The following is a 26,856-nucleotide window of genomic DNA, read 5'->3' on the forward strand; positions in this document are numbered from 1 at the left end:
CTTTGTCAGTCTGGATTCGGAATTATTATTATTATCTGCTAGATCTTGCTAGATCGTATCATACGATTGTAATTATCTGCAGCATTATCCATACTTCCACGAAGATATCTAGTTGGATCTGACCATATTATTATTGTTATTATTATTATTATTATTATTATTATTATTATTATCCAGAATTTCAAGAAATGGTTTTGCTAGATAAGATCTTACTATTATTACTATTCCTAATGTTGCTATTATTATTAATAATAATAGTAATATTAGGAGTAGTAATAATAGTAAGATTATTAATATTTATTAATTATTATTAATAGTAGTAGTACAGTAGAGTCTCACTTATCCAAGCTAAACGGGCCGGCAGAAGCTTGGATAAGTGAATATCTTGGATAATAAGGAGGGATTAAGGAAAAGCCTATTAAACATCCAATTAGGTTATGATTTTACAAATTAAGCAACAAAACATGTTATACAACAAATTTGACAGAAAAAGTAGTTCAATATGAAGTAATGTTATGTTGTAATTGCTGTATTTACGAATTTAGCACCAAAATATCATGATATATTGAAAACATGGACTACAGAAATGGCTTGGATTATCCAGAGGCTTGGATAAGCGAGGCTTGGATAAGTGAGACTCTATTGTATTACTAATGTTACTACTATTATTAATAATATTAGTAATATTAGTAATAATAATAATAGGAAGATCTTATCTAGCAAAACCATTTCTTGAAATTGAAATAGTAAGATTATTAATATTTATTAATTGTTATTAATAGTAGTATCATCACATTTCGTTCTCTATTTGGGGAGGGGAAAAAAGGGGAAACACGAGCTTCGCGTTTTTGCACGCCATGCAATGTTTTCCCAAGAAAGTCAAAAATAGACCCGAAACCGCATTTCTCTCTCTGCTTAATCGTGCAAAACCTCGGCTGCCAAAAATGTAAAGGAAAGTTGGAAGTGAGGAAAGGGAACTGAGCCTTTGAAAGGCCGGGAAAAAAACTCTCTGGAAACTGCAGAAGCCCAAGAGTTGTAGTTTTCTGAGGCACTTGCAATAATAATCATAATATGGAATTATAATATAATATAATATAATATAATATAAGGGAGCCCCAGTGGTGCAGTGTGTTAAAGCCTTGAGCTGCTGAACTTGGACCGAAAGCGGGGTGAGCTCATACTGTTAACCCCAGCTTCTGCCAACCTAGCAGTTCGAAAACATGCCAATGTGAGTAGATCAATAGGTACCGCTCCATGCAGATATGCCGGCCACATGGCCTTGGAGGTGTCTGCGGACAACGCCGGCTCTTTGGCTTAGAAATAAAGATGAGCACCAACCCCCAGAGTCGGACACGACTGGACTTCATGTCAGGGGAAAACCTTTACCTTTACCTATATATATAAAAGAGTGATGGCATCACGGCAGCAGACAAAACAACAAACGTAAACACCCCACAACCTTGAAAATTGACAGCACAACCCCTCATCCATTCCTCTAGGTTGATACAACAAAAAGAAAAGAAAAATAAAGTCCTAATTAGAGGGAGAAGAATAATTGTTTTTATCCAATTGCTGCCAGTTAGAAGCCTAAGCTCCACTCACTTGGTCTCCTAGCAACCCACTTGGCCCCGGGGACCCTTTACCTTAACTACCACCAATTCCTCAATACTTTATTTCCCATACCACCATACTTCGTCACAGCAACGCGTGGCTGGGCACAGCTAGTAATATAATAATATAGTAATGATACAGGAATATAATATGATATAATACAAATATTATAATGCTATTTATAATAGTATATTATAATACAAATACTATTTATAATAGTATATTAATATTAATATTTTAATAATATAAAATTATCAATATTTATTGTATAATAATATACTATAAGAATACTATTATTATACTATAATAATATTATTTTTATTTATGTATTTGTAGTGTTTATACCCTGCCCTTCTCACCCCAGAGCGGCTTACAGAACACAGCGAACATTCAATGCCGAATATTAATAAGGACAGACAACACAAACAGAGGTAAAGGCAGTTTTCCCCCATCTTATTTCCAGTACCTATTTATCTACTTGCACTTCTGCTTTCGCTCTGCTAAGTGAGCAAGTGGAGCTAACGGCGGGTGCTCACCGCGACCCAGGATCGAACTGCCGACCTTTCCCGGTCCATCATTGGTGGGGTTCAAAGTGCTCTTAGATTGCAGGTGAACTATACATCCCAGTCCCTACAAGTACTATAAATCATGGTGACTTCTCCCCAAACCTATCTCTCTGGTCTGTTCAGTTAGGTAAGGGCTTGATAATACAATATTCTAAGAATTCTATTATTATACTATTATACTGTAATTAGTTTATATTATTATTTTAAACTAATACATTGTTCTATATTATTATGTATTATTATTTATATATTATCATTTATTATTATTATTATTTAGGTAAGAGCTTGATAATATAATATTCTAAGAATTCTATTATACTATTATACTGTAATTATTTTATAGTATTACTATTTTATACTAATATATTGTTCTATATTATTATGTATTATTTATATATTATCATTTTTATTATTATTTAGGTAAGGGCTTGATAATATAATATTCTAAGAATTCTATTATACTATTATACTGTAATTATTTTATAGTATTATTATTTATACTAATATATTGTTCTATATTATTATGTATTATTATTATTTATATCATTTACTATTATTATCATTATTTAGGTAAGGGCTTAATATAATATTAATATTCTAAGATTGCTATTATTGTACTATTATTTTATATTATTATTATTTTATACTAATATAGTCTTCTTCTATATTATTATGTATTATTATTTATATATTATGTATTATTATCATTATTATTTAGATAAGGGCTTGATAATCTAATATTAATATTCTAAAATTGCTATTATTGTACTATTATTATATACTAATTTTATATTATTATGTATTATTATTTATATATTATTTACTATTATCATTATTATTTAGATAAGGGCTTGATAATATAGTATTCTAAGAATGCTATTATTATTCTGTAATTATTATTATTTTGATTTTAATTATGATTATTGATATAATATTATTATTTATGATCACGGCGGTGATTATTATTCCGGAAGCGGCCCCTTTGGCCCTCTCGCTTCCCTCTTTTCTCTTTCCCGCTGTGATTTCGGATCTTTCTTTCGGCCGCAGGGCATTAGCTGCAAATTCTTCCGGAGAAAAATAAATCCTTTTCTTTTTTTTTAAAGAAAAAAATTTATTTTGGTTTGAAATAACAATTACGGTGGATGTGACCCGGCCGGGCCTAAGCAAATAAATAAATAGGTTTTTCCCTTTTATTAATTAAGGGGCCTGCCTCTTTCTCTCTCTTTTTCAAGCCAAGGGAAGATCCCAGGTTGAACCCGGAGGAGGGAAAATAAACACACGGGGCTTAATGGGGACTTAGCACATTCGCACCCGGCCCCCGAGCAAGGCCGGCCCCGTATTTATTTTTCAAGGGTTGTTTCGGATACATATTAAAAAGGGGCTTCTCTTTGCAGCTGCAAAGGACAGCTGTGGCAATCCAGATGTTCTGCATTTGCAAGGGGTGTGGGATTGCGTCTACACCCTGGAATTAATGCGGTTTGATCCCCACTTTAAGCACCGAGACTCAATGCAATGAGACCCTAGGAGCTGAGGTTGAACCAGTGCAGTTCAACACCTCCGTAGCACAATGTTATGCCATCCTGGAAGTTATAGTTCCCCAAGGTCCATAGCCTTCTCTTGGGTGCATCTACACTGTGGAATTAATGTGGTTTGATCCCACTTTAAGCACCGAGACTCAATGCAATGAAACCCTAGGAAGTGTAGTCGAATCAGTGCAGTTTGACACCTCCGTAGCACAATATTATGCCATCCTGGGAGTTATAGTTCCCCAAGGTCCATACCCTTCATTGGGTGCATCTACACTGTGGAATTAATGTGGTTTGATCCCACTTTAGATTCCAAGACTCAAGGCAATGGGACCCTGGGATGTGCAGTTGAATCAGTGCAGTTTGACACCTCCGTAGCACAATATTATGCCATCCTGGGAGTTATAGTTCCCCAAGGTCCATACCCTTCATTGGGTGCATCTACACTGTGGAATTAATGTGGTTTGATCCCACTTTAGATTCCAAGACTCAAGGCAATGGGACCCTGGGATGTGCAGTTGAATCAGTGCAGTTTGACACCTCCGTAGCACAATATTATGCCATCCTGGGAGTTATAGTTCCCCAAGGTCCATACCCTTCATTGGGTGCATCTACACTGTGGAATTAATGTGGTTTGATCCCACTTTAGATTCCAAGACTCAAGGCAATGGGACCCTGGGATGTGCAGTTGAATCAGTGCAGTTTGACACCTCCGTAGCACAATATTATGCCATCCTGGGAGTTATAGTTCCCCAAGGTCCATACCCTTCATTGGGTGCATCTACACTGTGGAATTAATGTGGTTTGATCCCACTTTAGCTGCCAAGACTCAAGGCAATGGGACCCTGGGATCTGTAGTTGAATCAGTACAGTTTGACACCGCCGTGGCTCAGTGCTATGCCATCCTGGGAGTTATAGTTTCCCAAGGTCTGTAGCCTTCACTGGGTGCATCTACACTGTGGAATTAATGTGGTTTGATCCCACTTTAGCTGCCAAGACTCATTGCAGTGGGACCCTGGGACCTGCAGTTGAATCAGTACAGTTTGACACCGCCGTGGCTCAATGCTATGCCATCCTGGGAGTTATAGTTTCCCAAGGTCCGTAGCTTTCATTTGGGTACATCTACACTGTGGTTTGATCCCACTTTAGCGGCCAAGACTCAATGCAATGGGACCCTGGAATCTGCAGTTGAATCAGTGCAGTTCGACACCACAGTGGCTCAATGCGATGCCATCTGTGGGGCATTTTAGGGGAACATAAGCTTCTTATGGGGCATTTTAGGGGAATATGGACTTCTCATGGGGCATTTTAAGGGAATTTTGTCACGGGCTTCTTATAGGGCCTTATAGAATAATATTCATTTTCTATGAGACATTTTAAGGTCAGTGGAACTTCTAACGGGGTATTTGAGATCACGTGGACTTTCTATGGGGCATTTTAAGGGAATGTGGACTTTCTATGGGGCATTTTAGGGGAACATGAGCTTCTTATAGGGCCTTAGAGAATAATATTAATTTTCTATGGGACATTTTAAGGTCAGTGGAACTTCTAACGGGGTATTTGGGGTCACGTGGACTTTCTATGGGGCATTTTAAGGGAACATGGGCTTCTTATAGGGCCTTATAGAATAATATTCATTTTCTATGGGACATTTTAGAGTCAGTGGAACTTCTAACAGGGTATTTCGGATCACGTGGACTTTCTATGGGGCATTTTAGGGGAATGTGGACTTTCTATGGGGTCTTCTAAGGGACTTCCAATGGACATTTTGAGGGGCTTTTCTATGGGGTGTTTTAGGGGAAGGCGATCTTTCCCTGAAACCAGAAGGGGATGGAAATCCACATCTGGACTTTTTAAAAATAATAGGGATTATGGTGTTAATGAGCGGGAGGACTGCTTATTAATAAGGCGCACTGAGGTTTGCTTTAAGGGGGGGTTTGGGGGCTGCCGCCTGGGCCCCATAAGCGGTCCTGGTTGGAGCCCAATGGGCACCCCCGGCCTTTATGGCTTTCTTTGGGGCGCGCAGACCACCCGCCGGGCCCTTTCCCACCAACCCAAAGCCTTTCGGAAACATCTGAAGGCTATTATGGGCCGGCCGGGGTTTCGGGGAGAGAATTTATAGGATTTTATAGATCTGTTATGACATTTTTCAGGCCTTCCGTCAGAAGGGGCTTTTCATTGGGTTCGTTTGCAGCCAAAAAAACGACGCCGGCCCCGAATTACATTTCCTGACATTTCCTTGGCCTGGCTCCACTAAGGGTGCGTCCGCAGGGCGGAGTTAATGCAGTTTCACACCTCTTTGAGGACCGCATCTCTGGGGAGATGCAGTTGGGCAAGGTCTTCTCTCCTCTGATTCCCATAAAATGCCCCATAAGAAGTTCATGTTCCCCTAAAATGCCCCATAGGAAGCTGCTGGGATTTATAGTTCACCTGCAATCAAAGAGCACTGTGACCCCCACCAATGATGTACTTGGACCACGCTTGGCACATGGAAACCCCATGCCCATGACCAACAAAAAATACTGTAAGCACCAAACCTTTAATAATAATAATAATAATAATAATAATAATAATAATAATAATAATAATAGTGATGTTGACCGGCTATATCTGCCTAGAAGATCAGGGGGCAGAGGACTCTTACAAGTCAAACAAGCAGTCAAAGAAGAAGAACATGCCCTGGCAGAATATGGAAAGCAAAGTGAAGAACCTGCTTTGATTGAAGTCAAAAATCAGAAACTCCTCAAAGCACAGCAGACAAAAAACCAGTACAAGAAAACCGCACTACAAACTAGAGCTGACAGCCGGCACAACAAAGCATTGCATGGAAAGTTCCTTGACAAAATGGAAGAAAAAGCTGATAAGGAGAAGACCTGGTTCTGGCTCACGAATGGGACCCTGAAGAAGGAGACAGAAGGCCTGATCCTTGCAGCCCAGGAGCAAGACATCAGGACAAAGGCCATTCAGGCCAAGATCGAAAAATCAGCTGATGACCCAAAAGGCAGACTGTGCAAGGAAACCGACGAAACCATGGATCATATCCTCAGCTGCTGTCAGAAAATTGCACAGACAGACTACAAACAGAGGCACAACTATGTGGCCCAAATGATTCATTGGAACTTATGCCTCAAGTACCACCTCCCAGCAGCAAAGAACTGGTGGGATCACAAACCTGCAAAAGTCTTGGAAAATGAGCATGCAAAGATACTATGGGACTTCCGAATCCAGACTGACAAAGTTCTGGAACACAACACACCAGACATCACAGTTGTGGAAAAGAACAAGGTTTGGATCATTGATGTTGCCATCTCAGGTGACAGTCGCATTGACGAAAAACAACAGGAAAAACTCGGCCGCTATCAGGACCTCAAGACTGAACTGCAAAGACTCTGGCAGAAACCAGTGCAGGTGGTCCCGGTGGTGATGGGCACACTGGGTGCCGTGCCAAAAGATCTCAGCCGGCATTTGGAAACAATAGGCATTGACAAAATCACAATCTGCCAGCTGCAAAAGGCCACCCGACTGGGACCGAAAATACATCACACAGTCCTAGACACTTGGGAAGTGTTCGACTTGTGGTTTTGTGAAACGAAATCCAGCATGTCTATCTTGTTTGCTGTGTCATACAACGTCGTTGTGTCAATAATAATAATAAAAATACTGGAGGGCTTTGGGGGGGGGAATTCGCCTTGATTTGAGGGAGTTGTAGTTCACCCACATCCAGAGAGCACTGAGAACCCAAACGACAATGGATCCGGACCCACACTTGGCACGCATACCCGATATACCCAAATTTGAATACCGGAGGGGTTTAGAATAGACTGACCTTGATTCATGGGAATTGTAGTTCACCTATATCCAGATAGCATTATAAACCCAAATGGCAATGGATCTTGACAAAACTTGGCACACAGACCCAATGTGGCCATCTTTGAATATTGATGGAATATGGAGGATAAATTGACCTTGACATTTGGGAGTTGTAGTTTCTGGGATTTATAGTTCACTTACAGTCAAAGAGCAGTCTGAACCCCACCAACGATGGATCTGGACCAAACACGGCTCACAGAACCCCCATGACCAACAGAAAATACTGGAAGGGTTTGGGGAATTGAAGATTTCTGGGAGTTGTAGTTCACCTGCATCCAGAGAGCACTGTGGACCCAAACAACGATGGATCGGGACCAAACTTGGCACACAGAACCCTCATAACCAACCGAACATACTGGAGCGGTTTGAGGGGTCTGACCCACCATGGTGGGAGTTGTAGTTCATCTTGCAACCAGAGCGCACACTGAATCTGTATTGTGATAAATCGGGTCTTCAAAAAGGCATATATCTAGCCCAACGTGATATTATTCTGCTACAGGAAACCTGGTCGGTAGATGGCATAATGCTTTTCAATCCCACTCAATCAATGCAGAACTCCCAGCCAGACACAATTAAATTCAACAATTCAGCAACCACAAAATGCTCATAATAAATCTCTACATCTATATATATAAAAGAGTGATGGAATCCTGGCGACCGCCAAAACAACAAAACTAAAACACCCCACAACCTCGAAAATTGACAACACAACCCATCATCCACGCCTCTAGGTTGATACAACAAAAAGAAAAGAAAAATAAAGTCCTAATTAGAGGGAGAGGAATAATTGTTTTTATCCAATTGCTGCCAGTTAAAAGGCTAAGCTCCGCCCCCTTGGTCTCCTACCAACCCACTCACCCAGGGGACAAGCAGAGTTAGGCCTCACTTAGGCCTCTTCCACACTGCCTATAAAATACAAATTATCAGATTTTACCTGGATTATATGGCAGTGTAGACTCAAGGCCCTTCCACTCAGCTATATAACCCATTTATAATCTTACATTATCTGCTTTGCACTGGATTATCTTGACTCCACACTGCCATATAATCCACTTCAGTGTGCATTTTATACAGCTGTGTAGAAGGGGCCTCATATAATCCAGTTCTAAGCAGATAATATAAGATATTTTATTTCCCATAGCACCATACTTCGCCACAGCAACACGTGGCCGGGCACAGCTAGTAGTTCTCAACCTTCCTAATGCTGCGACTCCTTAATACAGTTCCTCACGTTGTGTTAACCATAAAATTACTGTGTTGTCGAAGGCTTTCATGGCCAGGATCACAGGGTTGTTGTATGTTTTCCGGGATGTGTGGCCGTGTTCCGGAAGCGTTCTCTCCTGACGTTTCGCCCACATCTATGGCAGGCATCCTCAGAGGTTGTGAGCCATGGCCTGCCATAGATGTGGGCGAAACGTCAGGAGAGAACGCTTCCGGAACACGGCCACACATCCCGGAAAACATACAACAACCCCAGGCAATTATTTTCGTCGCTACTTCATCGCTTGTCCTTTTGCTCCTGTTATGAATCGTAACGTAAATATCTGATCTGCAGGATGTATTTTCATTCGCTGGACCAAATTTGGTACAAATACCCAATACGCCCAAATTTGGTTGGGAGGATTGGTTTTGTCATTTGGGAGCTGTAGTTGCTGGGATTTATAGTTTGGCTACAATCAAAGAGCATTCTGAACTCCACCAATGATGGAATTGGACCAAACATGGCACACAGAACTCCCAACAGAAAATACTGGAAGGGTTTGGTGGGCATTGAGCTTGAGTTTGGGAGTTGTAGTTCACCTACATCCAGAGAGCAAACAATGGTGGATCTGGACCAAACTTGGCACAAATACTCAATACAGTAGAGTCTCACTTATCCAACACTCACTTATCCAACGTTCTGGATTATCCAACGCATTTTTGTAGTCAATGCTTTCAATGTATCGTGATATTTTGGTGCTAAATTCATAAATACAGTAATTACTACATAGCATTACTGTGGATTGAACTACTTTTTCTGCCAAATGTGTTGTCTAACATGATGTTTTGGTGCTTAATTTGTAAAATTATAACTTAATTTGATGTTTAATAGGCTTATCCTTAATCCCTCCTTATTATCCAACATATTCGCTTATCCAACGTTCTGCCGGCCCGTTTATGTTGGATAAGTGAGACTCTACTGTATGTCCAAATTTGAACACTGGGTATCACTGGGTCCCCGAGCTAGTAATTAATTAAATAAATAATAATAAATAATAATAAATAATCAACAATGAAATGTGTCAATAAAACAAAATAGGAGTACAGTAGAGTCTCACTAATCCAAGCCTCGCTTATCCAAGCCTCTGGATCAGGGGTCCCCAAACTAAGGCCCAGGGGCCACATGCGGCCCTCCAAGGTCATTTACCTGGCCCCCGCCCTCAGTTTTATAATAAAAATATATTGTGAAATAATATTATAATGTAATACAATATAACACTAATAATAATACCATATAATAGTATTAATTATATATTATTAATAATATTACTAATAATATTACAGTATAGTGGTATAGTTCAATATAGTAATAGGTAAAGGTTTCCCCTGACGTTAAGTCCAGTCATGTCTGACTCTAGGGGTTGGTGCTCATCTCCATTTCCAAGCTGAAGAGCCGGCGTTGTCTGTAGACACCTCCAAGGTCATGTGGCCATGGGCATGACTGCATGGAGTGCCATTACCTTCCCGCCGGAGCGGTAGCTATTGATCTACTCACATTGGCATGTTTTCAAACTGCTAGCTTGGCAGAAGCTGGAGCTAACAGCGGGTGCTCCCGCCGCTCCCAGGGTTTGAACCTAGGACCTTTCGGTCTCCATCTCAGTGCTTTAACGCACTTAGCCACCGGGGCTTCTCAATATAGTAATATATAATGTTAATATTGTGCTATGCTAATACATTGTATTGTACATATAATTTGTAAGCCACTCTGAGTCCCCTTTGGGGTGAGAAGGGTGTGATACAAATGTAGTAAATAAATATAGTAAATAATAAATAAATACATTTTAGACTTAGGCTTGCCCAAAGTCTGAAATGACTTGAAGGCACATAACAACAACAACAATCCTAATTAACTTGACTATCTCATTGGCCAGAAGCAGGCCCACACTTTCCATTGAAATCCTAATAAATGTATGTTGGTTAAAATTGTTTTTATTTTTAAATATTGTATTACTCTTTCATTGTTCTTTCATTGTTCTTGGTCTTGTTGTTTTTGCATTACAAATAAGGCATGTGCAGTGTGCATCAGAATTTGTATTTTTTTTTCCAAATGATAATTTGGCCCTTCAACAGTCTGAAGGATTGTGGAGTGGCCCTCTGCTTAAAAAGTTTGGGGACCCCTGCTCTGGATAATCCAAGCCATTTTTATAGTCAATGTTTTCAATATATCGTGATATTTATTATTATCATCATCATCACCATCATCCAACATGTGATCCAATACAACAGCCAGCAGAGTGTCTGCTGTGGACTCATCTTGTAGTGTTTCAAATATAGTAGAGTATCACTTATCCAACATTAACTTATCCAGTGTTCTGGATTATCCAAGGCATTTTCATAGTCAATGTTTTCAATATATCGTGATATTTTGGTGCTAAATTCGTAAATACAGTAATTACAACAACATAACATTACTGCGTATTGAACTACTTTTTCTGTCAAATTTGTTGTATAACATGATGTTTTGGTGCTTAATTTGTAACATCATAACCTAATTTGATGTTTAATAGGCTTTTCCTTAATCCCTCCTTATTATCCAACATATTCGCTTATCCAAGCTTCTGCCGGCCCGTTTAGCTTGGGTAAGTGAGACTCTACTGTATATGGTAGAAAATAAATCATGGATTAAGTAAAATAAATGTAATACACAAATCCCAAGTCAAGGCTTTCAGGGGACAGTTTCATCATAGATTTTATGTATTTCCTCCACCACAGACATCCCAGTATTCTTTTCTCTCTCCACTGGTGTGGAATTTGCATGACCCCGCCCACTGCCTCTCCCTTAACCCTTTCCTATGGCACACAGCAAACAGAGGAATTGCACTCAGCCAGTGACGGATCTGGATCAAACTTGGCACACAGAACCCTGGTGACCAACATAACATACTGGAGGGGTTGTTGTGTATTATTATTATTATTGTTATTGTTATTTCCTGCTTTGGGTTAAGCTATGTTATAAATTAATGCTATTATTGTTATTATTATTATTTCCTTCTTTGGGATGAGCAATGTTAGTATAAATGAACGCTATTACATTATTATTATTATTATTATTATTATTATTATTATTATTATTATTATTATTATTGGGTTGCTGTGAGTCTTTTGGGCTGTATGGCCATGTTCCAGAAGCATTCTCTCCTGAGGTTTCACCCACGATAGTACCTAAAACCTCAAAACAAACAATGCCTTTTTCAAATCACTCTGGCATCTCCGGGTCCCCATGTTGGTATGAAAATAATATAAAATAATAAAGTAAAAATGAAATAAATAATAAATAAAACAAAATATAATCATGCATGAAATGAAATGTGTAAATAAGGCAAATAGTATATGAAATAAAATTAATAATAAAAAGTAAAGTAAGACCAATAATTACGATTATTAGTTATTATTATTGTGTTTATTTATACCCTTTTAAAATCCATAATAATAATAATAATATTAATAATTATTATTATTACTATTTATTTATTTACATCATTTTTACCCCGCCTTTCTCCCCGACTATTATTATTATTATGTGTATTTATACCCTTCTTTTTCTTTCTACAAAGGAAACTCAAAGCGGCTTTGGATTCTAAACGGCATGACATACGTCCAGATCGGTGAGTCTCAAAAATGCACAATCTTCTCTTTTTAAGAACAGTTTGGAGAGTTAAAATGCAATCTTGAGGCCTGGGATTCCTGGCTATGGATTCGAATTGGTTACAGGATGTTGAGACGTCTCTGTTTTCCTTAAAATGGGATCCTTTCCAAGCTCAGAAATTGGCATCGAAGGCAAACCTGATCCCCGGTTTGGAGCCCAAGAATTCCTTTCCTCTTTCTTTTTGCCAAGGCGGTTTGGCTGGAAACGATAGACGCTCAAGGCCATCCACACTGCACAGTTAATGCGGTTTGGCGCCACTTTGACCTCCTTCCACAACGTCGATCCAAACCTTATTAATCATTGGGGATAATAAGACAGTCCTACCTTGCAGGGCTGTTGCGAGGGATGTGAGTTTGGCCTCTCCAAAAGTTCAGTTGCAGCCACATTTAGGTTAAGCTATATTGTATTGTTGTTATTATTATGACTAATAATAATAATAATAATAATAATAATAAGTCCACTTTGGGTTAAGCTATGTTGCTGCTGCTGCTGCTGCTGCTGTTGTTGTTGTTGTTTTCGTAGTATTGTGCTTGTGGTTAAATGATGTTATTATAATTAATATGATTATCATTATTATTATTATTATTGTTATTATTTCCTCCTTTGGGCTAAGCAATGTTATCAATTTATAATAATAATAATAATAATCTTAATTTTTAACCCGCCCTCTCTCTCTGAGGGGATTATTGATGCTATTACATTATTATTATTATTATTGTTATTGTTAATATTGTTATTATTCCTTCTTTCTCATGTTCAACTTGCGGTCTACTAATAAATTATTATTATTATCATTGTTATTTTGTCTCGGTATAGATTATGATTAGTAGTAGTAGAGAATTGCATTGGTCTTTTCCGCCGCTGCATCACACTCTCGTTACACTCAGCTTGTGGTCTACTAATAAATAATAATAATAATAATAATAATAATAATAATAATAATAATAATAATTGTAATTTTGTCTCAGTATACATTATGTTTAGTAGTGGTATAGAATTGCATTGGTCTTTTCTGCCGCCGTATCACACTCTCGGCTCATGCTTAGCTTGTGGTCTGCTAATAAATTATTATTATTATTATTGTTGTTGTTGTTGTTGTTGTTGTTGTTGTTGTTGTTACTTTGTCTCAGTATAGATTATGATTAGTAGTAGTATAGAATTGCATTGGTCTTTTTTGCCTCCGCATCACACTCTTAGCTCATATTCAACTTGTGGTCTACTAATAAATTATTATTATTACTGTTATGTTGTCTCGGTATAGATTATGATTAGTAGTAGTAGAGAATTGCATTGGTCATTTCCGCCGCCGCATCACACTCTCGGCTCACGTTCAACTTGTGGCCTACTAATAAATTATTATTATTATTGTTATTTTGTCTCAGTATAGATTATGATTAGTAGTAGTATAGAATTGCATTGGTCTTTTCTGCCTCCGCATCACACTCTTGGCTCATATTCAACTTGTGGTCTACTAATAAATTATTATTATTACTGTTATGTTGTCTCGGTATAGATTATGATTAGTAGTAGTATAGAATTGCATTGGTCTTTTCCGCCTCCGCATCACACTCTCGGCTCGTGTTTAACTTGTGGTCTACTACTAATAATAATTTTGTTATTATTATTATTATTTTGTCTCGGTATAGATTATGATTAGTAGTAGTATAGAATTGCCTTGGTCTTTAGAGGGAGAGCATGACTTTGCCCATCCCTCCTCTCCTGGTGCCTTCTCCCTGTGCGCTGGGTTCGAGTCCTGCTTGGCGATGGCTTCCTGCCCTCCTCTCTTTCTTTCTTTCTTCTTTCCTCTCTTTCTCTCCTGCCCCATGTGTGCTGCAGCCCGTGTGCGTGTGAGGCCTCCTCCTCCTCCTCCTCTTGCGGCGCCTGGGAGCCGTGTGGCGCCTCTCCACATCTGGTTTGGCGCATGGGAAGGCCTGGCGCCGGCCGCGCAGAGACATAGCCAGCCTTTGCAGGGGCTCCCTTTCCCCACTCTTCTTCTTCTTCAACATCACCATCAAACCCATCGCCAAAGGGGCGCTTTAGGGGTTCAAACCACCCCCCGAAATCTTTCAGGTCGAAACAAAATCCTGCTTTGGATGATTGACACGGTCATCACCTACTTTTTGACCAATTTACGTCGCAACATCAGCAATAGCTTGCATAGTGGAAGCGACCAAGTTGGTCTGCTCCAGGTATGGACAAACTTCAGCCATCCTTCCAGGTGTTTTGGACTGCAACTCCCACAATTCCTAACAGCCTACTGGCCGAAGTTTACACATTCCTGCTATAATCCATAAGCAATGTTATTCTGATTATTCCTACATTACTGCTACTATTATTCTGCTTTTAGTTAGGCTGCAGTCTTACAGTTAATGCCATTATAGTATTATTATCATTATTATTATTATTATTATTATTATTATTATTACTATTTTATCCCACTTTTAGTTATGCTATATTATTATAATTCATGCTATTACATTATTATTATTATTATTTTATTATGACACAGCAAACAAGATAGATATGCTGGATTTCGTATCACAAAATCACAGGTCGAACACTTCCCAAGTGTCTAGGACTGTGCGATGTATTATTATTATTATTATTATTATTATTATTATTATTGTTTTATTGTATGACACAGCAAACAAGCTAGATATGCTAGATTTCGTATCACAAAACCACAAGTCAAACACTTCCCAAGTGTCTAGGACTGTGTGATGTATATTATTATTATTATTATTATTATTTTATTATGACACAGCAAACAAGAGAGATATGCTGGATTTCGTATCACAAAATCACAAGTCAAACACTTCCCAAGTGTCTAGGACTGTGTGATGTATATTATTATTATTATTATTATTATTATTTTATTATGACACAGCAAACAAGAGAGATATGCTGGATTTCGTATCACAAAATCACAAGTCAAACACTTCCCAAGTGTCTAGGACTGTGTGATGTATATTATTATTATTATTATTATTATTTTATTATGACACAGCAAACAAGATAGATATGCTGGATTTCGTATCACAAAATCACAAGTCAAACACTTCCCAAGTGTCTAGGACTGTGCGATGTATTATTATTATTATTATTATTATTACTATTATTATTATTATTTTATTGTATGACACAGCAAACAAGATAGATATCCTGGATTTCGTATCACAAAATCACAAGTCAAACACTTCCCAAGTGTCTAGGACTGTGTGATGTTGTTGTTGTTGTTGTTGTTGTTGTTATTATTATTATTATTATTATTATTATTATATCTCACTTTTGGTTAGGTTACATTAATATAATTCATACTACTACAGTATTATTATTATTATTATTATTATTATTATTATTATTATTATTATAGGTTATGCTTTTGGTTATGCTACTTTTTATGATTAATGCTATTACAGCATTATTATTATTACTACAGTAAAGTCTCACTTATCCAACGTTCTGGATTATCCAACGCATTTTTGTAGTCAGTGTTTTCAAAACATCGTGATATTTTGGTGCTAAATTTGTAAATACAGTAATTACAACATAACATTACTGTGTATTGAACTACTTTTTCTGTCAAATTTGTTGTATAACATGATGTTTTGGTGCTTAATTTGTAAAATCATAACCTAATTTGATGTTTAATAGACTTTTCCTTAATCCCTCCTTATTATCCAAGATATTCGCTTATCCAAGCTTCTGCCGGCCCGTTTAGCTTGGATAAGTCAGATTCTACTGTACTACATCATCATCATCATCATCATCATTATTATTATTATTATTATTATTATTATAGAATGCTTTTGGTTACGCTACTTTTTATGATTAATGCTATTACAGCATTATTATTACTACTACTAGTAGTATATCATCTATTATTATTATTATTATTATTATTATTATTATTATTATTATTATTATTATTATAGAATGCTTTTGGTTATGTTGTTATCATTCATGCTATTACATTATTGTTATTATTATTATATCTCACTTTTGGTTAGGTTACATTAATATAATTCATACTACTACAGTATTATTATTATTATTTTTATTATTATTATTATAGAATGCTTTTGGTTATGCTACTTTTTATGATTAATGTTATTACAGCATTATTAATAATAATAGATGATATACTACTACTAGCAGTATATCATCTATTATTATTATTACTATAGAATACTTTTGGTTATTATCATTTATGCTATTACATTATTATTATTATTATTATTATTATTATTATTATTATTATATCATTCAGCTTTTGGTTAGGCTGCATTATTATAATTAATGCTATTGCATTATTATTATTATTATATCCAGATTTGTGTTAGGCTGTGTTATTGTAACTAATGCTATTACAGCATTAACATAATAATAATAATAATAATAATAATAATAATAATAATAATAATAATAATAAATAATATCCTGATTTTGAGGGGACTATAATTCCCCTCAAAACCTATTAGTATTCCAATCAATTCCTCTGTTTGCTGTGTGCCATAGAAAAGAATAGGAAAGGGTTAAGGGAGAGCCAGTGGGCGGGGCCATGCAAATCCACACCAATGGAGAGAGTCAGAAACACTGGGGTGCCTGTGGGGGAGGAAATCTCAGTCTCGATTTGAATGCATTCAAGTTTGTTTTTACTTTTTATTGTGTGGTATATTTATCTATTTAAATTCAAACCTCAGTTTCAATCCATTTGTTTATTTGTTCGAAATTAATTTATTTGTGTACTGATTTATTATTTCGGCGGGCCATTTCAGCAGCAAATCCTGAATCCCGGATCGCATCCAAAGGTCATTTTCCCATTTTTTTTTCTTATTTTAAAGTCTTTCCCAGCAAACAGCCTGGAATGTTTTGGAATAATCCATATATATATATAACACACAGCCTCCTCCTATATATATTTTATTTTAATTTTTTCTTGGTGTTTCCCTGCCAATAATATCACGGCCGTAAAGGGTCCCACCCAAGCGAACAGATGGGGAAACAAAAGAGACCCATAAAATTATATATATACATACATATATAGTTTATTTTTTCCAGAAAAACAGCCTCGTTCCTTTTTTGGCTGTAGATACCGGTAATTATAATTTTCCGGACGAAGGCTATACTTTTTTAATGACCATAGGGAAACTTTATACTGTGGAATGAATGCGGTTCGGTCCCACTTTGGCTGCATGGGCTCCATGCTGTGGGATACTGGGATTTATAGTTTTGCAAAGGTCCATCTCTGCATTGCAGAATGAAAACAGCTTAAGGGATCCTAGGAGTTGCAGTTGCAGAACTACAAATCCCAGGATTCTGTAGCATGAGGCAGCACCGTGAAATTGCAGCGAAAGAAGCCAATACGATCATAGCCTTTATGCTTGATATTATATTTTGCATAGCATTTAGCCCTGTTTGCTACTTGAGTATCTATTATTATTATTATTATTATTATTATTATTATTATTATTATTATTATATTGCATTGTTTTTAGCCATGTTTGCGGCTTAGAACCTATTTTTATTATTATTATTATTACTTATGTTTTTATTATTATTATAAAATTATTATTATTATGTTATTATTATTATTATTTTATTATGACATAGCAAACAAGATAGATATGCTGGATTTCGTATCACAAAATCACAAGTTGAACACTTCCCAAGTGTGATGTATTTTCGGATGATGCGTGCAGATCCCAGTAGGGTGGCCTTTTGCAGTTGGCAGATCATGATTTTGTCAATGTCTGTTGTTTCCAATTATTATTATTATTATTATTATTATTATTATTATTATTATTATTATTATTATATTGCATTGTTTTTAGCCCTATTTGCTGCTTAGAATCTATTTATTATTATTATTATTATTATTATTATTATTATTATTATTATTAATGTTTTTATTATTATTATTATAAAATTATGATGATGCTGATGATGTTGTTGTTGTTGCTGTTGTTATTATTACATTGTTTTAGCCCTGTTTGCTGTTTAAGGTCTTTATTATCATCATTATTATCATTATTATTATCTGGATCTTTATTATATTATTACTATTATTATTTACGGATTGCATTGTTTTAGCCCTGTTTGCTGCTTTGAATCTCTATTATTATTATATTATTTATAATTAATCTGTATTATATATAATATGTTTTAGGTATTGCATTGTTTTAGCCCTGTTTGCTGCTTTGAGTCTATTATTATAATATATATTATAATATATATTATTATATATTATAATATATAATAATATATAATAATATAATAATTATATATATATATATATATACACACACATAATTACGTATTTTTCTATATTGCATTGTTTTAGCTCTGCTGCTTTGAGTCTAATATATATATATATCATATAATTTCTATATTGCATCATTTTTATTCATTTACTGTATTTATTTATTCGCATCATTTGTATATTGCATCGTTTTTATTTATTTACTTACTTACTTCATTTGTATACTATTTTTTTCCTGCTTTTAGCCCTGTTTGCTTCTTAAGAGTCTCTATTATCATCAATATTAACAATAATAATCATGATGGTGATATTGTTATCAATAATAATAATGGTAATGATCGGCTCCATCAATAGGATTCTAGTATCTACATAGACAGAAATGATATAGCATATGGATGGGGAACACCTATATATATATATATATATATATATATATGTACAGTAGAGTCTCGCTTATCCAATGTAAACGGGCCGGCACAATGTTGGATAAGCGAATATGTTGGATAATAAGGAAAGATTAAGGAAAAGCCTATTAAACGTTAAATTAGGTTATGATTTTACAAATTAAGCACCAAAACATCATGTTATACAACAAATTTGACAGAAAAAGTATTTCAATACACAGTAATGCTATGTAGTAATTACTGTATTTACGAATTTAGCACCAAAATGTCATGATGTATTGAAAACATTGATTCCAAAAATGTGTTGGAAAATCCAGAATGTTGGATAAGTGAGTGTTGGATAAGTGAGACTCTACTGTATATATATATATATGTGTGTGTGTGTGTGTGTGTATGAAAGGCTCATAAACGAAACAGGAGTTGACAGTGTGATGCTGCGGCGAAAGAAACCAATACGATTGCAGGCTACATCAATATATCTATATATATAAAAGAGTGATGGCATCATGGCAACCCACAAAACAACAAAACTACAGGCCCTCCAACCTCAAAATTTGACAACACAATCCATCATCCACGCCTCTAGGTTGATACAACAAAAAGAAAAGAAAAATAAAGTCCTAATTAGAGAGAGAGAGGAATAATTGCTTTTATCCAATTGCTGCCAGTTAGAGGGCTAAGCTCCTCCAACTTGGTCTCCTAGCAACCCAATAAAAAATAATAAAAAACACTAAAAAATTAATACAATACAATACTATAATAACAGAAAATAACTAAAAATAATACAAGAAAATAATAAAATATAATAAATAAAAATATAACTTACAATAAAATTAATTAAAAAATGCAAATAAAGTCAAATAAAAATTACACAACAATTTTTAACCAATACCACCACCACTTTGCCACAGCAACGCGTGGCCGGGCACAGCTAGTATAATATAAGATAAAGAAAACAATATATATGAATGGGACCAAGGAGCCTTGGTAGACCACAAACTGAACCTGAGTCAAGAGTGTGGCGCTGCGGCGAATGAGACCAATGCGATTCTAGGCTGCATCAATAGAAATACTGAATATAGATGAGTGACACCTGGCTTGAGAACGATGGATAGAAACAGGATTTCAGAGTCTTGATAGACGGTAAACCGAACCTGAGCCAAGAGTGTGATGCTGCGGCGAAAAAGGCCAATGCGTGCTTCTCTTTTCAATGGGCCAGATGGCTTTGAACAGGAGCCGTGAAGGAATCTAATAAAGGATTTGCGGCAGGGGCTGCGAGGAGGCAATGATGAATCACGACACGCAGATCCCTCTCTTTTTTTAATAAGCTCCAGATTTTCCTTCTGGGAGAGGAGATAGATATATATATATATTTTAGAAGCCTTGCAATCTGGCGGCAACAAATCCAATGCTTTTGGGTGATTCTCTGCCACATCGTTTTGCAGAAAGCAAATATTCAGAAATAAAAATAGATACCAATAAAATTACATTAATTGAGGCATCAGTAGGTTAAATGTTTTTGAATATTTACATCAAGCTCAAATTTAAGATAAGGTTGTCCAACTCTGATCAAATCATTATTCTCATCTTCTTCAAAGTCAATGTGTTTATGTATCCTTTTAATAATAATAGAGTAAAATAATACATGTAATAATAATAATAATAAATGCAGGAAAATAATACAAGTAATAATAAATAGAGTAAAATAATAAATGCAGTAATAATAAGATCAGAGTGAAATAATAAATGTATTAATAAATATAATAATAATAATAGAGTAAAATAAATGTCATAGTAGCAACAATAATAGAGAAAAATAATAAATGTAATAATACCAATAATAATAGAGAAAAATAATAAATGTAATAATACCAATAATAATAGAGAAAAATAATAAATGTACCCTATATTCTCGAGAATAAGCTGACCCAAATATAAGCCAACCACGACCCTCACCCGAGTATAAGCCGAGGGGGGCTTTTTCAGCCTTAAAAAAAGGGCTGAAAAACTAGGCTTATACTCGAGTATATACAGTACATTTAAAATATGACCCTTAGGAGCCCATTCTATCCATGGAACTGGACTAGATGACCCTTGGGTGTCCCTTCTATCAATAGGGCTGGACTAGATGACCCTCAGGGCTCCCTTTTAGCAATGGAGCTGGACTAAATGACCCATGAGTCTCCCTTCTATCAATGGGGCTGGACTAGATGACCCTTGGGAGTCCCTTCAAGTAATGGGACTGGACCAGATGACCCTTGGGACTCCCTTCTATCTATAGAGATGGACTAGATGACCCTCAGGGCTCCCTTTTAGCAATGGAGCTGGACTAAATGACCCATGAGTCTCCCTTCTATGGATGTGGCTGGACTCAATGACCTTTGGGACTCCCTTTTAGAGATAGGGCTGGACTAGATTACCTTTAGGGCTCCCTTTTAGCAATGGAGCTGGACTAGACAACCTTTAGGACTCCCTTCTAGTAACAACAACAACAACAACAACAATGATAATAATATATAGGCCAATGCAATTCTAGGCTAAATTAATACCTTTATAGGTTGTAAATACATCAGCACCTGGCTTGACATTGTATTATTTTTATTTTTATTATTATTATAGACTACATGACCCTTGGGTCTCCCTTCTATCTATAGAGATGGACTAGATGACCCTCAGGGCTCCCTTTTAGCAATGGGACTGGACTAGATGACCCTTGGGTCTCCCTTCTATCTATAGAGATGGATTAGATGACCTTTAGGGTTCCCTTCAAGCAATGGGACTGAACTAGATGACCTTTAGAGCCCCCTTCTATCAATGGGGCTGGACTAGATGACCCTTAGGGCTCCCTTCTATCAATCTATCTATCTCGATGACCTTTGGGGCTCCCTTTTAGAGATAGGACTGGACTAGATTACCTTTAGGGCTCCCTTTTAGCAATGGAGCTGGACTAGACGACCTTTAGGGCTCCCTTCTAGTAGCAACAACAACAACAACAACAACAATAACAATAATAGTAATACTATAAATAGGCCAATGGAATTCTAGGCTAAATTAATACCTTTATAGGATGTAAATACATCAGCACCTAGCTTGACATTCTATTATGATTATGATTATGATTATGATTATTATTATTATAGGCCAATGCGATTCTAAGCTAAATTAATACCTTTATAGGATGTAAATACATCAGCACCTGGCTTGACATTCTATTATGATTATGATTATGATTATGATTATGATTATTATTATTATTATTATTATTATTATAGGCCAATGCGATTCTAGGCTAAATTAATACCTTTATAGGATGTAAATACATCAGCACCTGGCTTGACATTCTATTATGATGATGATGATTATTATTATTATTATTATTATTATTATTATTATTATAGGCCAATGCGATTCTAAGCTAAATTAATACCTTTATAGGATGTAAATACATCAGCACCTGGCTTGACATTCTATTATTATTATTATTATTATTATTATTATTATTATTATTATTATTATAGGCCAGTGTGATTCTAGGCTAAATTAATACCTTTATAGGATGTAAATACATCAGCACCTGGCTTGACATATTATTATTATTATTATTATTATTATTATTATTATTATTATTATAGGCCAATGCGATTGTAGGCTAAATTAATACCTTTATAGGATGTAAATACATCAGCACCTGGCTTGACATATTATTATTATTATTATTATTATTATTATTATTATTATTATAGGCCAATGCGATTTTGGCTAAATGAATACCTTTATAGGATGTAAATGCATCAGCACCTGGCTTGACATATTATTATTATTATTATTATTATTATTGTTATTATTATTATTATAGGCCAGTGCGATTGTAGGCTAAATTAATACCTTTATAGGATGTAAATACATCAGCACCTGGCTTGACATATTATTATTATTATTATTATTATTATTATTATTATTATTATTATTATTATTATAGGCCAGTGCGATTCTAGGCTAAATTAATACCTTTATAGGATGTAAATACATCAGCACCTGGCTTGACATTCTATTATTATTATTATTATTATAGGCAGCAATGCTACTGTATCTTTATTTATAGACATTTTTTTTAGTAGTCAATGATTTTGTAGTCAATGTTTTCAATACATTGTGATGTTTTGGTATAAATACATAAATACAGCAATTGCTACATAATGTTACCATGTATTTAACTGCTTCTTCTGTTGACATGATGTTTTGGTTTAGATGTTTAATAGGCATTTTCCTTAATCCTTATTATCCAACATTTTTACTTATCCAATGTTCTGCAAGCCCGTTTATGTTGGATAAGCGAGACTCTAATGTATTCAGACTGGCTTTGTGATTTCCTGAGGTAAAAAGTACAAAGTAAAAGCAGAAATAATCAAAATTACATACTGAATGTGTGATATTCTGAGGGGAAAATTATGAGGTAAAGACGGAAATCATCAAAATCACATTGTATTGGGACTGAATTTCTGATTTCTGAGGCAAAAAGTGTGAAGTTAAGTCAGAAATCGCCAAAATTACATCGTATTGAGACTGAATGTATGATATTCTGAGGGGAAAATTATGAGGTAAAGACGGAAATCATCAAAATCACATTGTATTGAGACTGAATTTATGATTTCTGAGGTAAAAAGTGTGAAGTCAAGTCAGAAATCGGCAAAATTACATCGTATTGGGACTGAATGTATGATATTCTGAGGGGAAAATTATCATCAAAATCACATTGTATTGAGACTGAATTTATGATTTCTGAGGTAAAAAGTGTGAAGTTAAGTCAGAAATCGGCAAAATTACATCGTATTGGGACTGAATGTATGATATTCTGAGGGGAAAATTATCATCAAAATCACATTGTATTGAGACTGACTTTGTGATTTCCTGAGGTAAAAAGTGTGAGGTAAAAGCAGAAATTAACAAAATTATATCGTATTGAGACTGAATTTATGGATTTTGAGGTAAAAAGTGTGAAGTAAAGACAGAAATCGCCAAAATCATAGTGTTCAGGCTGACTTTGTGATTTCCTGAGGGAAAAAGTGTGAGGTAAAAAGCAGAAATTAACAAAATTATATTGTACTAGCTGTGCCCGGCCACGCGTTGCTGTGGCAAAGTGGTGGTGGTATTGGTTAAAAATTGTTGTGTAATTTTTATTTGACGTTATTTGCATTTTTTTAAAATTAATTTTATTGTAAGTTATATTTTTATTTATTATATTTTATTATTTTCTTGTATTATTTTTAGTTATTTTCTGTTATTATAGTATTTTATTGTATTAATTTTTAGTGTTTTTAATTATTTTTTATTGGGTTGCTAGGAGACCAAGTTGGAGGAGCTTAGCCTTCTAACTGGCAGCAATTGGATAAAAGCAATTATTCCTCTCTCTCTCTAATTAGGACTTTATTTTTCTTTTCTTTTTGTTGTATCAACCTAGAGCCGTGGATGATGGGTTGTGTTGTCAAATTTCGAGGTTGGGGGGCCTGTAGTTTTGTTGTTTTGTGGGTCGCCGTGATGCCATCACTCTTTTATATATATAGATAGATAGTGTTTTATTGTATTAATTTTTAGTGTTTTTAATTATTTTTTATTGGGTTGCTAGGAGACCAAGTTGGAGGAGCTTAGCCTTCTAACTGGCAGCAATTGGATAAAAGCAATTATTCCTCTCCCTCTAATTAAGACTTTATTTTTCTTTTCTTTTTGTTGTATCAACCTAGAGCCGTGGATGATGGGTTGTGTTGTCAAATTTCGAGGTTGGGGGGCCTGTAGTTTTGTTGTTTTGTGGGTCGCCGTGATGCCATCACTCTTTTATATATATAGATAGATAGTGTTTTATTGTATTAATTTTTAGTGTTTTTAATTATTTTTTATTGGGTTGCTAGGAGACCAAGTTGGAGGAGCTTAGCCTTCTAACTGGCAGCAATTGGATAAAAGCAATTATTCCTCTCCCTCTAATTAAGACTTTATTTTTCTTTTCTTTTTGTTGTATCAACCTAGAGCCGTGGATGATGGGTTGTGTTGTCAAATTTCGAGGTTGGGGGGACTGTAGTTTTGTTGTTTTGTGGGTCGCCGTGATGCCGTCACTCTTTTATATAGATAGATAGTATTTTATTGTATTAATTTTTAGTGTTTTTTATTATTTTTTTATTGGGTTGCGTTCTATTGTGTTTTAGCGTATTGTTATTGCTTGTTGTTTATACTGTTTTAATTGTTTTTAATTTGCTTTTTGTTTTGTATTGTTATATTGTGTGTTGAGGCCTTGGCCTTTGTAAGCCGCATCGAGTCCTTTGGGAGATGCTAGCGGGGTACAAATAAAGTTTAATAATAATAATGATAATAATAATAATTGCTAGGAGACCAAGTTGGAGGAGCTTAGTCTTCTAACTGGCAGCAATTGGATAAAAGCAATTATTCCTCTCCCTCTAATTAGGGCTTTATTTTTCTTTTCTTTTTGTTGTATCAACCTAGAGGCGTGGATGATGGGTTGTGTTGTCAAATTTCGAGGTTGGGGGGCCTGTAGTTTTGTTGTTTTGTGGGTCGCCATGATGCCATCACTCTTTTATACATATATAGATAGATAGTATTTTATTGTATTAATTTTTAGTGTTTTTTATTATTTTTTATTGGTTTGCTAGGAGACCAAGTTGGAGGAGCTTAGCCTTCTAACTGGCAGCAATTGGATAAAAGCAATTATTCCTCTCTCTCTAATTAGGACTTTATTTTTCTTTTCTTTTTGTTGTATCAACCTAGAGCCGTGGATGATGGGTTGTGTTGTCAAATTTCGAGGTTGCGGGGCCTGTAGTTTTGTTGTTTTGTGGGTCGCAGTGATGCCACCACTCTTTTATATATATAGATTGAGACTGAATTCATGGCTTTCTGATGTTAAAACGTGTGCAGTAAAGACAAAAATTCTTACCATTGTATTTAAATTGTAAACTTGGTCCCTTACAGAAGAATAAGGGCCCAAGTTTGCCCCTGCCTGGTCTAGATGCCCTTTGGGAGTCCCTTTCCCGGCCCAAAACTCCTTATATTTTGGGGAGTTTCTGCCAGATTTTTGGCCTGCTTGAAACACATTCTTTTTTTCCAAGGAAATCAAGACCATGCCCGGGGCAAGCGAGGGGCGTCTGGAGCGAGCCAGCCGCGGTGTGGTTTTCAAGGTGCCGTCGCCGGATCGGAATCCGAGTCCCTGATTATGTTTAATGAGCAAGAAAAATTTCCTCCTCCTTTTCCCCCAGTGTTGTTCGACCCCCGCGGAGGCAGGGCAGGGGCGGCGGTGAAATTGGAGGCCCAAGCCCACCTGAGTCTCGTTAGCGGACGGGGATTGATTTAATATTCTCCCCCCAAAATATTCGGGGCGACAAATTGGCCTTGGCAGATGGAGCCGGAGGGAAGGGGGGCCCGGCCGGCGGGGAGAAGGGCCTGGGATGCGGCCTCAAACACACGGGCCCAGCATGGCCGCACATCAGCACATGGCTTGGCATTGCATCATCATCATCATCATCATCATCATCATCATTATGCGGCACATCAGCACATGGCTTGGCATTGTATCATCATCATCATCATCATCATCATCATTATGCGGCACATCAGCACATGGCTTGGCATTGCATCATCATCATCATCATCATCATCATCATCATCATCTTCATTATGCGGCACATCAGCACATGGCTTGGCATTGTATCAT

At 36.1% G+C, this 26,856-nt stretch overlaps 2 protein-coding genes across 3 annotated transcripts in view; one reads left to right on the forward strand and one right to left on the reverse strand.

Annotated features, from left to right (window-relative positions):
- ptges (prostaglandin E synthase) overlaps positions 1–26,856 on the forward strand; it is a 62,283-nt gene that overhangs the window by 29,468 nt on the left and 5,959 nt on the right. The window contains exons 4-5 of one of the 2 annotated variants that reach the window (XM_062959969.1): positions 1,948–2,042; positions 12,388–13,243. In XM_062959969.1, the coding sequence (XP_062816039.1) occupies positions 1,948–2,042; positions 12,388–12,473 (181 nt within the window). In that variant the 3' untranslated portion in view covers positions 12,474–13,243. Of the gene's footprint in view, positions 1–1,947; positions 2,043–12,387; positions 13,244–26,856 lie in introns of those variants that run through there. The other variant, XM_062959970.1, reaches the window with a different exon arrangement.
- prrx2 (paired related homeobox 2) overlaps positions 1–26,856 on the reverse strand; it is a 68,148-nt gene that overhangs the window by 13,433 nt on the left and 27,859 nt on the right. The window lies entirely within an intron of this gene.

The sequence above is a fragment of the Anolis carolinensis genome, unplaced genomic scaffold (assembly GCF_035594765.1).
Source record: "Anolis carolinensis isolate JA03-04 unplaced genomic scaffold, rAnoCar3.1.pri scaffold_7, whole genome shotgun sequence".
In the NCBI taxonomy this organism is placed as follows: domain Eukaryota; kingdom Metazoa; phylum Chordata; class Lepidosauria; order Squamata; family Dactyloidae; genus Anolis; species Anolis carolinensis.